Genomic DNA, 12,874 nt, shown 5'->3' on the forward strand with positions numbered 1-12,874 from the left:
GGGTAATATGTGTGCCATTAAAAAGAATGATTTTTTAGGGGAACAGTGACTTTTAATGCAAGCTTGCCAGTGTAAAGCTGCCGGAGATGCGCGGCTCCGGCCGCGAGCTTTTTAAGTTACTGAATAGCGCAACGGCGTACGATTTCGGATCGCGAATACGAATGCACGAGCGATCATCCGATTCCGCTTGATGAATTAGGGCCATTTTTTCTTCAACATATATTAGAATATATTGCACTCTGTACAGCTTATATTCAACAGAAAATCCTTGCAATAATATGTCATAATAGGCAACACATTCTAATCAATAGGATTTGCAAAATTGTTACATTTGCCCTGCAATAGGTGGCCTAAAATAGAAAACAACATTCTGTACATAATAAAAAGGATTACATTCACACCTATTGCTTACAGGAACTTTCCATTAGTCTAGGTTTTAAATTGTGCAATGCAGGCAGATTCAGCAGACTTTTGTGGCTGAGGACTGTTTGTTGTACCTGTTCAAATGATGTTATTAATAATGTAATTATATATATATATATATATATACAGAAATGTCACATTACTGTTATTTTGTATATGTTTGTAATTTATTTGATCATTGTTTATGGTGTTTGTTTTGCAGAGGATGTGTGCACAGGCCCAGGGCAAACTTTGCCGGTCAGTATGGAAAGGCTTGGTCTTGGGAACCCTCTTCACCAGTTTTTTGATTCTGTTGTACTCCTACGCAGCTCCACCTCTAAGTCTTAGCAGTACAGAGTAAGTCATCTCCTTGCATGTATGATTTAAATACTGTTGTATTAATTGGACCTCCATTTTTGTTGGGAAAAAATCCCTTAAAACCCCTAAATGGTTATGAAAAATTTCATTGCAGAGTCTTAAGCTATGTCTCTTTATCTCAAGTGAAAATTTATGTGTGTATATCGGTACCCCAAGATCATTTATTAAACTGTCCTTTACTTTCCAATGAAGGAAGCACAGCAGGGTGCCACTAGCTCATCCCCTCCACTTCCCCCTCCAAAAAACAGAACAGTGATGTGTACAGCACTCATTTCAAGCAACAGAACCCTTCCGTCTGTGCAGCACTTTACTTGTGTCCTTTGTACTTGCAAGGAGTTTGAATTTTAGACAGCAGGGTAATGGGTTAAAGGTTCTAAATAGAACTATATTACTGTTGTAAGTTTTAGTACTTTTTAAATAACGTGAAGTTTTCCTATAGTTTGTTAATACTTTTGTCTATTAGGAAGTTATTAGGTGTTAAAGGGTGTGATATATAATTGCATCTTTTTTTTTTTCGTTAAGTTTTCTTTTTTTTTCATTAATTCCCATCGTAGGGGAACAGTTCTCACTCACAGTGTGATGAACAAGGTTTTTACCCTAGGACAGAAAAGGTGCTAGGACTGCAGGACATTCCCCCCCCCCCCTATTTTTTTTATATTACGGATAACAGTCAGCTGAGGCAGAGAGCACAGAAAAGTATCAGATCATTGGGTTACAGGCAGCATCAAAAGGTATTTTTTGTACTTAATAAACAGTTTTCACAAAACACTTTTTTGAAAAATATTTCAGTAAATATTAAAATAAGTTAATTGCTAGGATTTACACACATTATGGCCTCGATTTATTAAAGCTCCCCAAGACTGGAAAAGATAAACTATAATGGGTGAACCTGTGTGATCCAGCAAACCTGGAATTAATCTAGTTCAGGGTTGAAAACATTTGCCAAATCATAGCAAATGATTTTATGAAATACATTCCATGTTTGCTGGATTTCCCATGATAGTCTATCCTCTCCAGTCTTGGAGAGCTCTAATACATCAGGCCCATTACGTCAAACAAACAACAAACTTTTTTTAATGTAGTGTCAACCTAAGCTCTGTATTTTCACATATCTATTGTTCTATTCAAATGTCATATACACGGCATTAGATCATTTATGGTGTATAAAGAGCACTAAATAAAACTTGAACTCGGCATGTTACGATGCTGTGCTAGTTTATTGTGATACCATAGGTAATAAATACTCGTTATAAAAGGTGATTATTTTACTATTGTGACTTAGAATATTAACTTGGCCAGAAAAGTATTTAAAAAGTAATTCATCCATTAAACTTTGTTGACTTTGCCAAGCTTTGTACCTGGTATTAGTCATTATTTAGTACAATAGAGTCTTTTCAATACACAATGCATGGGGCAGTGACCCAATGTGACCAAGTTATTTCTCACCAATGTATTAGTTGGAACAGTCTGAAATTATTGCCAACAAGTATTGCACTGTACAAATCACTTTTCGCTTTCTAAACAAACCACATTCATTTTCTTTTTTGTTTGTTCACCATGCTGCTAAACTTTACCTCTTTCAGCTATGACTTTCTGTTGGTGGTTTTTGAAACCATCAAAGGTCATTTAAGAACACTGCCTACATTTTTGTATTGTTATATTTGTATATACAATAGTAGGAGGAATCAGATAAGCTGTGCAAAGAAATGTTTCCGACATAGAGTATGTAGCATTACATTTTTAAATCACAGTGACATATGTCATCAATAAGGATACAATAAAGACATTTTAGCAGGTGTATGCACACCATTTTTTTTGTTACAGTCCTTCTATATTATAGAAAGACTACATATACAAAATGACATACTTTACTTTTATTTGCCCACTGCCAACTTCTTGGCCAACTTACCTTTCATATTATCTCTCTGTTGTTCTATTCACCTGTTAAAGAGCAAGTAAACCCAGTGGTTTCAGCATTTCACTCCTTCCGCTCATTACATAGTGGGGCAGATGGGGGTAGTTGTTTTGAATTTATTTCTTTGTCTTCCATTGAAAAACACATGCTCACGATACCCCCTAATACCCCCCGTATACCCTCTAATGTGTACCACAATTTTTTGATTTTGCAAAAATGTTCCTTCTGTGTCCAACATCTCCATTTGCTTTGCTGTCACCTTTGGCCCCCTTGTGTTGTGACGCCCCATCTCACTAAGCACATATGAAAAAAATATTTCTATTTTTATCGTATTTTTTTTAGTGCCAACATTCTAAGTAGCACTATACATTAAATAAGGGTTGCAAATGACAGACAGATACAAGCAATGACACAGGAGGAGGAGAGGACCCTGTTCAGAAGAGCTTACAATCTAAGAGAATAGGTGTTACATCATTAGGGGAGCATTCTACACAAACAAATGGCAGAGTTTGATTAACACATCAGTCCTGAAATACTCGTGTCACAAGAGGTGTGCAGAGACGGAAGCAAATCTAATAAAAAAGATAAAATAACTGAGAGTTAAAACACACACACATTCAAAAATATATATAATATTTAAAACTCTAAATATTTTATTTGTCTATATTATATATATATATATTGTTCTACTTAAAATTATATAGGGGTGTTAAGGAGGGGGCATGGGTACATGGTGCATGTCCTATGTATTGCACTGATGTTTTCGAGATGTACCTCGCATACATTAATCCACAATCACCTTGTCATAGAACATTTGCTGCCTCTGGCTGTTTACAATTAGAAATTAAGTCTTCTGTGGAAGGAAGTCTAACTGGTGGGATAAATTCATACAACAAAGAGTTTATTCTCCACCTTTTATAGATACAAGCTTAGATATTTGTTAATTTGTATGTTTGTATTGTGTTTATTTACTATTATTTTTTGATGGTGCCTTTAAAATTTCTTTACAGTTGCCTTTTGTTAGTGACATATTAAAGCTTACAAAGGAACAGTCACTCTCAGTAAAAACATTTGTCAGTTTAAATTGAAACTATAATAATTATATAAACACAAGCTATAATTGTAACAAACAGAACAGCTTAAAAGTTCCGCTGATATCAACACCAGGGTACAAGGAACCAATGCTACTTGTGAGAGTCTAGAGCAGCCGTTGCCAACCAGGGTTCTGTGGAACTCCAGAGTTCTCTGAGTTCGTTCCGGGGTAACTAGGGGTTACTAGAACTGTGGCTGATTGACCTCCAACTTGATGATGCCTTTATATTTCTGGGGCCACTTGGTAGAGCCAGCTGCATGATGTTTTAGTTATCTCTAAAGGAGGTATTCTAGCCACCACTGTAAGGGGGCTCATTCTTTTCACTGTCCACCAACTTAGAAGACTTTTCTTCCCCAATGACCCCCAATAAACTGGTTTTAGCAGGTGTTCAGAGAGAGCTACAAAAATAGTTCAAGGTTTACTCAGATGTAACAGGTTTGAGAATAGCTGTTCTAGAGCTTATTTAGTGTTATCTGCAAACTTTACAAACTAGTAATTTATCATTTATCATCAATTTATCAGTTGTCATATCAAGGCAGTGTTGCATATGTTTGTATCACTACTGTAATATAAGTATTTTTAATATATTATTATTGTTATTTACAAACAAGGTAACCACCACATTTTACCAAATGTAGCTACCAGTACGTGTGTAAAACTGAAAACAACCAGTGTAAATTTCAGCTTGTTTCTAATTTGTTACCTTGAGGTATATAATAGCATCCCAAAATCATTGTGTAATATTGTCATCATTCAGATTTTATGTGGCACATCCCTGGCAGCTTGAGAGCACTGCAAATGAATGTCACATTGTTCTTGTTATTAATGTAAAATTGTTGCACTGATGACCGCTTCCCGTTCAGAAAAAACTCCCATTGGACTTTCATTTTCAAACCTAAGAAAAATCCTATTAACACCACAAATTTAAATATTGCATGTATCATAATACCAAAGGCTCTTTATAAAGCCAAGAATCTGACATTCCCTGGTGGGAATCATTTGCTGCCACTGAAACTCTTGGACCTGGAAGATTCATATGAAGACTGTTTGATGGAATGTCTGATTCCCTGTTTCATAAATAGATTCATATTACAATAGACAGTTTTGCACAAATATTTCCACAATAGCTCTCCTGTTTATTGCTTTGACTACTTCTAATAATCTTTTTTTGCTATGAAATTACAAGGTAAGCCACGCATTAATCCTTCAGTCATTTCAGTAGTTAGTCATCCAAGGAAGTGTAGGATTTCTAAGTGGATAACTTCATGTGATGACTGCATCATATGAAGTAACGTGTTTACTTGTTGATATATTCCATGGTGCTCGGTAAATAAAAGCGGACAAAGAGTGGACGACAAATGGTGGAGCTGCAAAGCGCTGGCCCAGCACCAGTACCCGCCAGACACCAGTCCTCCAATCTAATGCCGCACTCATCACCTATAACAAGCCCTGCTTAGCCTTGGGAGACTGGTTGCGTTTCCCAGCACACGGTTGCCCCCAGAACGTCTGTGCACAAGGAAAGCAGTACCAAGATTCCAACAGAGATAAGTCCAGAATACTGAGCCAGAGGTCATTTAGGAGGAATCAATCCACCAAATGAGGTGCACAAGGGCAAGATAAAAGCAGAGTCAGGGTCATAGGAAAAATGTCAGTCCAGGCAGCATACACTCACAGGGTCAAAAACAGGCAAGGTCAGCAACATTAAATTTACTGAAATAACACACCAGCAGCAAATATCAGGCAGAGAGGCTATAAAGTCCCAGCAGCCAATGGCAGCACAGGAAAGAAATCCCCTTCTGCTGTGCGCAGCTTTGGTGTGTGTATGCTGGGGATGCTGATAAAATACATCAGGCCTAAGTGAAGCAGGGGCTGCTGCAACTTATTAGTTCTCCTTGCTAATGCAAGTGACATCGCTGGACAGAATAAAGTGTTTGATACTGCGATGGTGCACAGCACGGGATTACCAATCAGAGTGATAACAAACCTAAAATTCATTAAACACATTTGTGCTTCCATTTTTTTAATCTATAAATGCTTTTGACAACAAATACATATACATATGTGTAAATGAATAAGTACGCCTCACTTGTTTGTAAAAAAATGATCTTATAACAATATAACATTTATTTTTTCTTTGCAGAAACCCAGTCTCCTTCCGTTGTCAGTCATCTTCAATTTCTGACTCCAATCTCCATGAAGCCAATTCTAGTTCTGGCTCTTCACAGCACTGTGTACCACGGCACAACCTTATGTTTCTGAAAACCCACAAAACAGGGAGCAGCACAATCCTTAACATTCTATTCCGCTATGGAGAGAAGCACAATCTTCATTTTGCCTTCCCCCGTGGGCGCAATGACTTTGAGTATCCAAGCTATTTTCAGCGCTGGAAGGTTGAGGGCTACCAGCCTGGCATGTGCTTTAATATCATCTGCAATCATATGCGCTACCGGCATTCTGAAGTAAGCCTTCTCATGCCTCAGGATACAACCTTCGTCACTATTCTTCGCAATCCAGCCCTGCTTTTCGAATCCTCATTCCAGTACTTTGCCCGTGTGGTACCATTAACATGGACGCTGCCAGGATCAGGAAGTGAACAAAAGATGGATGCTTTCCTACAAAGTCCCCTCAGTTACTACGATTCCAGTGGATTTAATTCACACTATCTACGTAACCTGTTGACCTTTGACCTAGGTTTTGATAATGAAATCGATGTGGGAGACCCTAGAGTAAAAGATTTGTTGGAGGAGCTCGATAATCGATTTCAATTGGTCATGCTTTTAGAATATTTTGATGAGTCGTTGTTGCTGTTGCGTGAGTTGATGTGTTGGGAAATGGATGATGTACTTTATTTTAAATTAAATGCTCGTAAAGACTCAAGTAGCTCACGTCTAAGCTCAGAGATGTACCAGTTGGCAGAGCAGTGGAATGCACTTGACTTACTTATTTATCAACATTTCAATACCACTTTTTGGAAGAAGGTAGAAGAATATGGGATGGAGAGAATGAAAAATGATGTGAAACAACTGAGGAGAAGGAACGAAGAACTGAAGCAGGAATGTATTGCAGGAGGAGGCCCAGTAGATGCCAATAAGATCAAAGAGTCTGGCCTGCAACCCTGGCAGCCTCTGGGACAAGCATCTATACAAGGATATAATTTAAAAAAGAACATTATGCCCCAGCACAGGAAGCTGTGCCGAAGTATGCTGACTCCTGAAATACAGTACATGAGCCGGCTAGGAGCAGATCTTTGGGTCACAAGACTCTGGGGTAATATTAGGGCATTGCTAAACTGGTGACACTGATGTGGTAATAGATTGTGTCCTAACAAGACATTACAAAGACAGATAGGGACAAGATGTTATCTGGATAAACACCAGGTCGTTTAACTGACTGAAGAGATTGTGAGAGCGTGATGGAGTTTTTTTTTTGTTTTTTCAAGTATTTTCCTAGAATCAGTATTTTCAGAAAGGCAAATGCTGCTGTCATGAACAGTATCTATACAGGATATTTTTGTAGAGATGAAACAATTAGAAAATCATTAACTGTAATTTTCCCTCTTGAATTGTGTCAGTAAATGTTCTGTATTTAAAGTTCTGACATGTAAAGGCAGCCAGCCTTTTGGGGTTCATTAGGATCACCTTTATGAAATCCTCTAGAATTATTATTAATAATGGGGTGGAAAATGTATCATTGTGAACATGTATGATGCCCCTAGTCCTATGTTTCAATATATTTCTTTAAAAACCCTTGTTCTTTCACTTTCACAGTTTTGCAACTAATCATTATTTATTTCTGTTTTGAGGACTTCCATCTGTGAGTCCAAAATTAGCACAATAATATATAAATCATACAGTTTTATTTAGTATGTAATGCAAATAATGAAGTACTAAAACAAATTTTTTATTGGCACTTTTCTTCTTAGTAATCGGACCAGAAAGCACTGTCACCCAGTATGGATTATAACAAAGGTTTTAGTTTACTCCCTTTGAATACAGAGACCTCTTTTAATAGTTAATCATTCCATGTTTGTTTAGTTGTGTAAAACATTCCCTAAAGGACAGCTCATCAAGAAAATCGAAATTGAATATTTGTAACCTGGTTTATGGAACTACTGTCCGAATGTTTGTTTGTCCTCTTGGTCATTATTTGACTCCTGGGTTATCGCAGGGACAGAACTAGTGAGTGTGCACCACCTCTCACCAAATGTGTGTTCACTGAGTATTTGGCTGCTGGGATAGTACAACACTGCGTGATAGAATGTTCACACTAGTACATGCAGCTGGCTGTTTTAAGGTGCTTAAAAAAATTAGAAATTATTTGCCAGTTGTGGCTTTTTCAAATGAAAATAGAAACATACATGTGTGTAGGCTGCTGGCTTGTGACTTATTAATATTGTTTGTAGGCATGCTGGTTGGAGGTTATGAATGCATTTAGAGATTATTACTATTCTTACTGTTTCTTACTAACTCCTTAAAGCTAAACTCCAGATATAGATTCAAAAACATTACATGTACTAATAAGAAACAAACTTGCAGGAAGGGCAAGTAGATAGGTGAATTATTGTTGCTCCTTCTCTGTCCAATTGCAGGCAGGGAGGTTGCTTAGCTTCATTGCTTTTTGGTAACTAAGAAATGTGAGGTCACCAGCCTGGCTGTACTGTCTGGTAGAGCTATGGAAATTTCAGATTTTCAGGAAATTTCAGAAAAGTAATTATTTTGTTGGTAAACATCTCCCATGCCACTTTTTAAACTGTGTATTTTGCTGTTTGCCTGAGGTTTAGATTTAAACTATGTATATTGCGTTCAGAGATCAGAAACACACCATTGAACATGAATATTATTATTCAACTTGTCAATGTGTTCATATATTTATTGATATTTGATATATTTATTAATAATAATATTAATACTTTGATGAGATATACCCTGTATATTGCTTATTAGGGGGAGTGCCTATGCAGAAGCTTAGGAAGCCCTTGTTGCCTCAGGAATCCATTTTAATGCTAACATAACATTCTTCAACGTTGCCAATATGAAAGGCAGCTATCTGCATGCTGCTTTACTTTTTGATGCATGCTTACATTTTTGTATCTATCCCTCTAAAGAAAGAACATTATGAAATGTATTGTGGCAAGACAGAATGAGCTAAAACAAATAAAATAAAATAAATAATGACTAAGCAAGGTATGAGAACAGCACTGATAAGACCTGATGTCAAAAGACACTGAGACATTGATCCTCCTTGTTCCTCTTCACAATGGGGATCTCAGTCACCAGAATATTTCCATTTTTTTATAATAGGATAGCACAGCTGGAACATGGAGGGATTATGCTTATCAACAGACTCTGAGTTACTGTAGACTTGGGTAAGGGGAACAGTTCAAGTATTGCATTTATCAGTAGTAATACTACCGTGTATCTCAATAGTATTGTTGTGGTGTTTATGTGATCAGGATAGGAATTTTAAAAAGTAGGTATTTCACACTTTATCACTAACAAAGAGCATGGAGAGAAACTGAAAGAGTGAAAGATAAACAAACAGTCCCTTCACAACCATTTTTAGGGATATAAAACAATAAATCCAGTACTGGATCACACACACACACACACACACACACACACACACACACACACACACATTATATATATATATATTCAACAAAACAAATAATATACTCTACAATAGGGTAAAACTAGCACTGACTAGTACATTGTAAACGTTTGCACAGCCATTATATAGGACTTGAAATATACATTTACTGTACACAGTATAGATTAAGTATTTTACCACTAGTGTGTAAACAATGTTTTGTGTTCTATGACTGACATCCATAATAAGTTTGTATTTTAAACTTGTTATTATATGATGAAATAACATACTGTGAATGTTTTTACTGTTTTTTTTTTTATTGTACAGTATACTTGGAAATCTTAGTGTCCAAATAAATAGCATAGGTAATGCTTTTTATCTTCTACAAGTAATTTAAAAGTATTTTAAAAGTAGATATTTGACTGACACCAAACTGCACCAAAAAACAATTGCAGGCTCCACATAAATATTTAATTTAGTTAGTATTTGTAACACATACAAAACCTTTTTTTATAAGCATTCACTAACTATTAATTCCATTCTGTTACCCTGTATGTTGGCCTTTCTTGAAAATAAAAGTTATCTATTATAAAAGCTTCCTTATGCCCAGAGTAAACAGTAAGAGTTAGAAAGCTTCTGTGGAATCTTATGTTTGTTCAATCTGCCTTTGTTTGTTTTTTTTTTACATACTATACACAATTATTTGAAACTGAGCAAGCAATGTTAAGCAAATTTGACTTTCACTCTATGGAAATAAATTACTATGGGAGTCGTTTTTATAGTAGGCTGTGTTGACTAATACAGGTGTATAATGAAAAACCCAGAAAAAAACCCTGTGTTTTTGCAGATGACACAAGCTATGGAGAAGATCCCTCCTTGGTAACTAAGCTCTATGTGATTTTATGAGTGGTTATACTTTGTTCTTTCCCTTGGACACTGTTATCTAAGTGTATGCACTTTTGTTAGCAACTCCCAGCATTACTGCAGCCTGAATAAAACTCACTTTCACTGTTTGAAAAAAAATCTCCACAGCCCTCTATGTATCCTCTTCAATATTAATAATTAAACCTTATCATCTTTACCCAGAGGACTTTAATTACCTTCTATGGTGGCTGTGGTCACAGCTCTGAAACCTAGCTGGTAAATCTGGTCCGAGGCTGCCTTGGCTTCCTCTTACTGTAGACGCAACACCCTATTCAAGTTTTTGGGATGTTAGCATGCAGGAAACAAATGATGGGTTTGACACGCTTTATTAGGACGTCATTTGTTTCCAAAAAGTGAACATGTCTTCTAAAAATGCATAAGTGGACCTATTAGATTCATTTAACTGTAGTTACAACAGCAAAGAAATATTCTGATTTGTTGTCGCAGATTTGTGCCACTTTGCACACTGCTTTTTTCCTTTATAAATAAATCTGATTAAATGTCTATCTGTGCAGTAAGGTAGGCACATAAAAAATGTTTACATTTGTAAAAAAAGGTTTAGATAGATACTGTTAGATAATGTTGGTGAACTGCATTCAAACATGTTTCAAGATACAAAGTACGCTTGCAGAAATGGGTCCCAGGTTGGCTTGTCACTTTGGGATTGTGAATGCAGCATTACCTTACAATTTGTTTTAGTGTTAAAAACATCTTCCATAGCAAACCAACTCCATCCCATCATTTGCTTACATTCCATCAGTTGTTTTTAAACAGTAAAAATTCCTATGGTATAAAAAATGCATTTTTACAAATCCTATTTGGTGAGGGGAAATGCTAAAACAGACAGTAACCCTGTGCAGGTTTTACACATCAATCCAAAAAGATATAAAAAATGTTTTTTTCCGCACCCTAAGGCAGCAAAAAGTGGAATAATGTGTCACAAATCTAGGAACAGCAACGTCTTTTGGCTTCTGCCTTACGACAACTTTTTTAAAATTAGATTTCTTTATTTCCTTTATCTTAACAAGGCATACTAAAAATCAGGGGCATTAGGGGTTTCCCACTCCTAAGAGGACAGCCCCAATTTATAGTGGCAAGAATATTTATATATATATAAATAAATATATACCTTACATATGTTCCTACTACTTTGGTTTTTGGGGCTACTACTTTGACATTGTTTTCAGCTATGAGAATTTATTAAACTAAACTTTTAAACTATTTATTCTAGCATTCCTACACATATCATGGTTGGTAAAAATCACACTGGTGTTCTTATATTCTAATCAATTATTCAATATTTTGTCTACTTCTTACTTGCTTTGGGAAACGTAAGCCCCTCTCTGATGCCTTACATCGTATGAGATAGATGATGCTCATTAACCTAGCTGGGGATGTGCAGTTAGCACAGGCAACACGTCATTGAATGCCAGGCCTGGTACACACAGGCCAATGTTCAATTACAATTTATTAAAAATTGAAGAGAATGTGCAGTGAATTCAACAGTTGACCAATCATTAATTACAATTTTTTTGGCTTTCGTTTGGATGTAGACAAATCTGGGCTGGGGATTTTTTTTCCCTTGGCCAGGAGTAACAAAATGTGTAAATCTGGTGGAGTTGCTTCATCATTCAGAATAGAACCTGCAGTGAATGACACATGGTAAGCACTTTCCAGCTATATGCTTACCATATGAACCTGTGATGTTAGTCTCTGGCAGGGAAAAGATCAGAAAACTAATCAGACCATTCAGTGGAGTGCAAAATTGGATATAGATCTGCTTGTGTGTGAAAATCCAAGTACAGTGTTTTTATTGTTGAGCAGTAACGTTAGAGGTAAAGTCCACTAAAACCTGGAATTCCAGTTATGGGTAAATTCTATAGATGAGTAAATAAAGGTCTCATTCTCACCAGGTCCTGCTATTAGAAGTCACCTTACCTGCTAGATTTGTCTGTATTTTATTTGTAGAGACTTGGAGGTCTATTTATAAAGCTATGAATCTGACATTCACCAAAACACTCACTGGTGGAGAATCACTGCCTTTAAAAGACATGGACCTGGAAGATTCTCCATCAGATAATGTTTTAGTTAATGTCAGAGTTCTATCCCTATCCTAAAGAAACCCTCACTGGACCCCTCCCTACCCTCTAACTACCGTCCTATCTCCCTTCTCCCATATGTCTCCAAACTTCTTGAACGCCTTGTCTACAAAAGACTCACCGATTACCTGAGCACCAACTCTCTCCTCGACCCCCTCCCTGTCATTTTCAATCCCTATTTAATGTACAGCGCTGCGTAATATGTTGGCGCTATATAAATCCTGTTTAATAATAATAATAATAATAATAAAAAGTTACTGCTTTGTAAATAGACACCTTAATGCCCCCAAGGTATTTGTAAGCCAGGAGATAATTAAACTAAAACTGAAATGCCTGATTTGGGATGACTTAGTTATTAGTTAGTATTTGATTTACCTATTTTACAAGCAATTTGTCAGATGATGCTTTGTGATATAAAGGAAAAAAAATTAAATCAAGACAGTTAAATGTTCAATGCAATTATCTACAATCAGA

At 36.4% G+C, this 12,874-nt stretch overlaps 1 protein-coding gene across 1 annotated transcript in view; it reads left to right on the forward strand.

Moving 5' to 3' along the window:
• Positions 1-12,653, forward strand: part of GAL3ST1 (galactose-3-O-sulfotransferase 1) — a 33,641-nt gene extending 20,988 nt beyond the window's left edge. Inside the window, exons 2-3 of the mRNA XM_072415263.1 lie at positions 626-759; positions 5,929-12,653. Coding sequence (XP_072271364.1) covers positions 629-759; positions 5,929-7,084 — 1,287 coding nt within the window. The 5' untranslated portion in view covers positions 626-628 and the 3' untranslated portion in view covers positions 7,085-12,653. The remainder of the gene's footprint in view (positions 1-625; positions 760-5,928) is intronic.
• The last annotated feature ends 221 nt before the right edge of the window (positions 12,654-12,874 follow it).

This window comes from Pyxicephalus adspersus, chromosome 6 (genome assembly GCF_032062135.1).
Source record: "Pyxicephalus adspersus chromosome 6, UCB_Pads_2.0, whole genome shotgun sequence".
Lineage (NCBI taxonomy): Eukaryota > Metazoa > Chordata > Amphibia > Anura > Pyxicephalidae > Pyxicephalus > Pyxicephalus adspersus.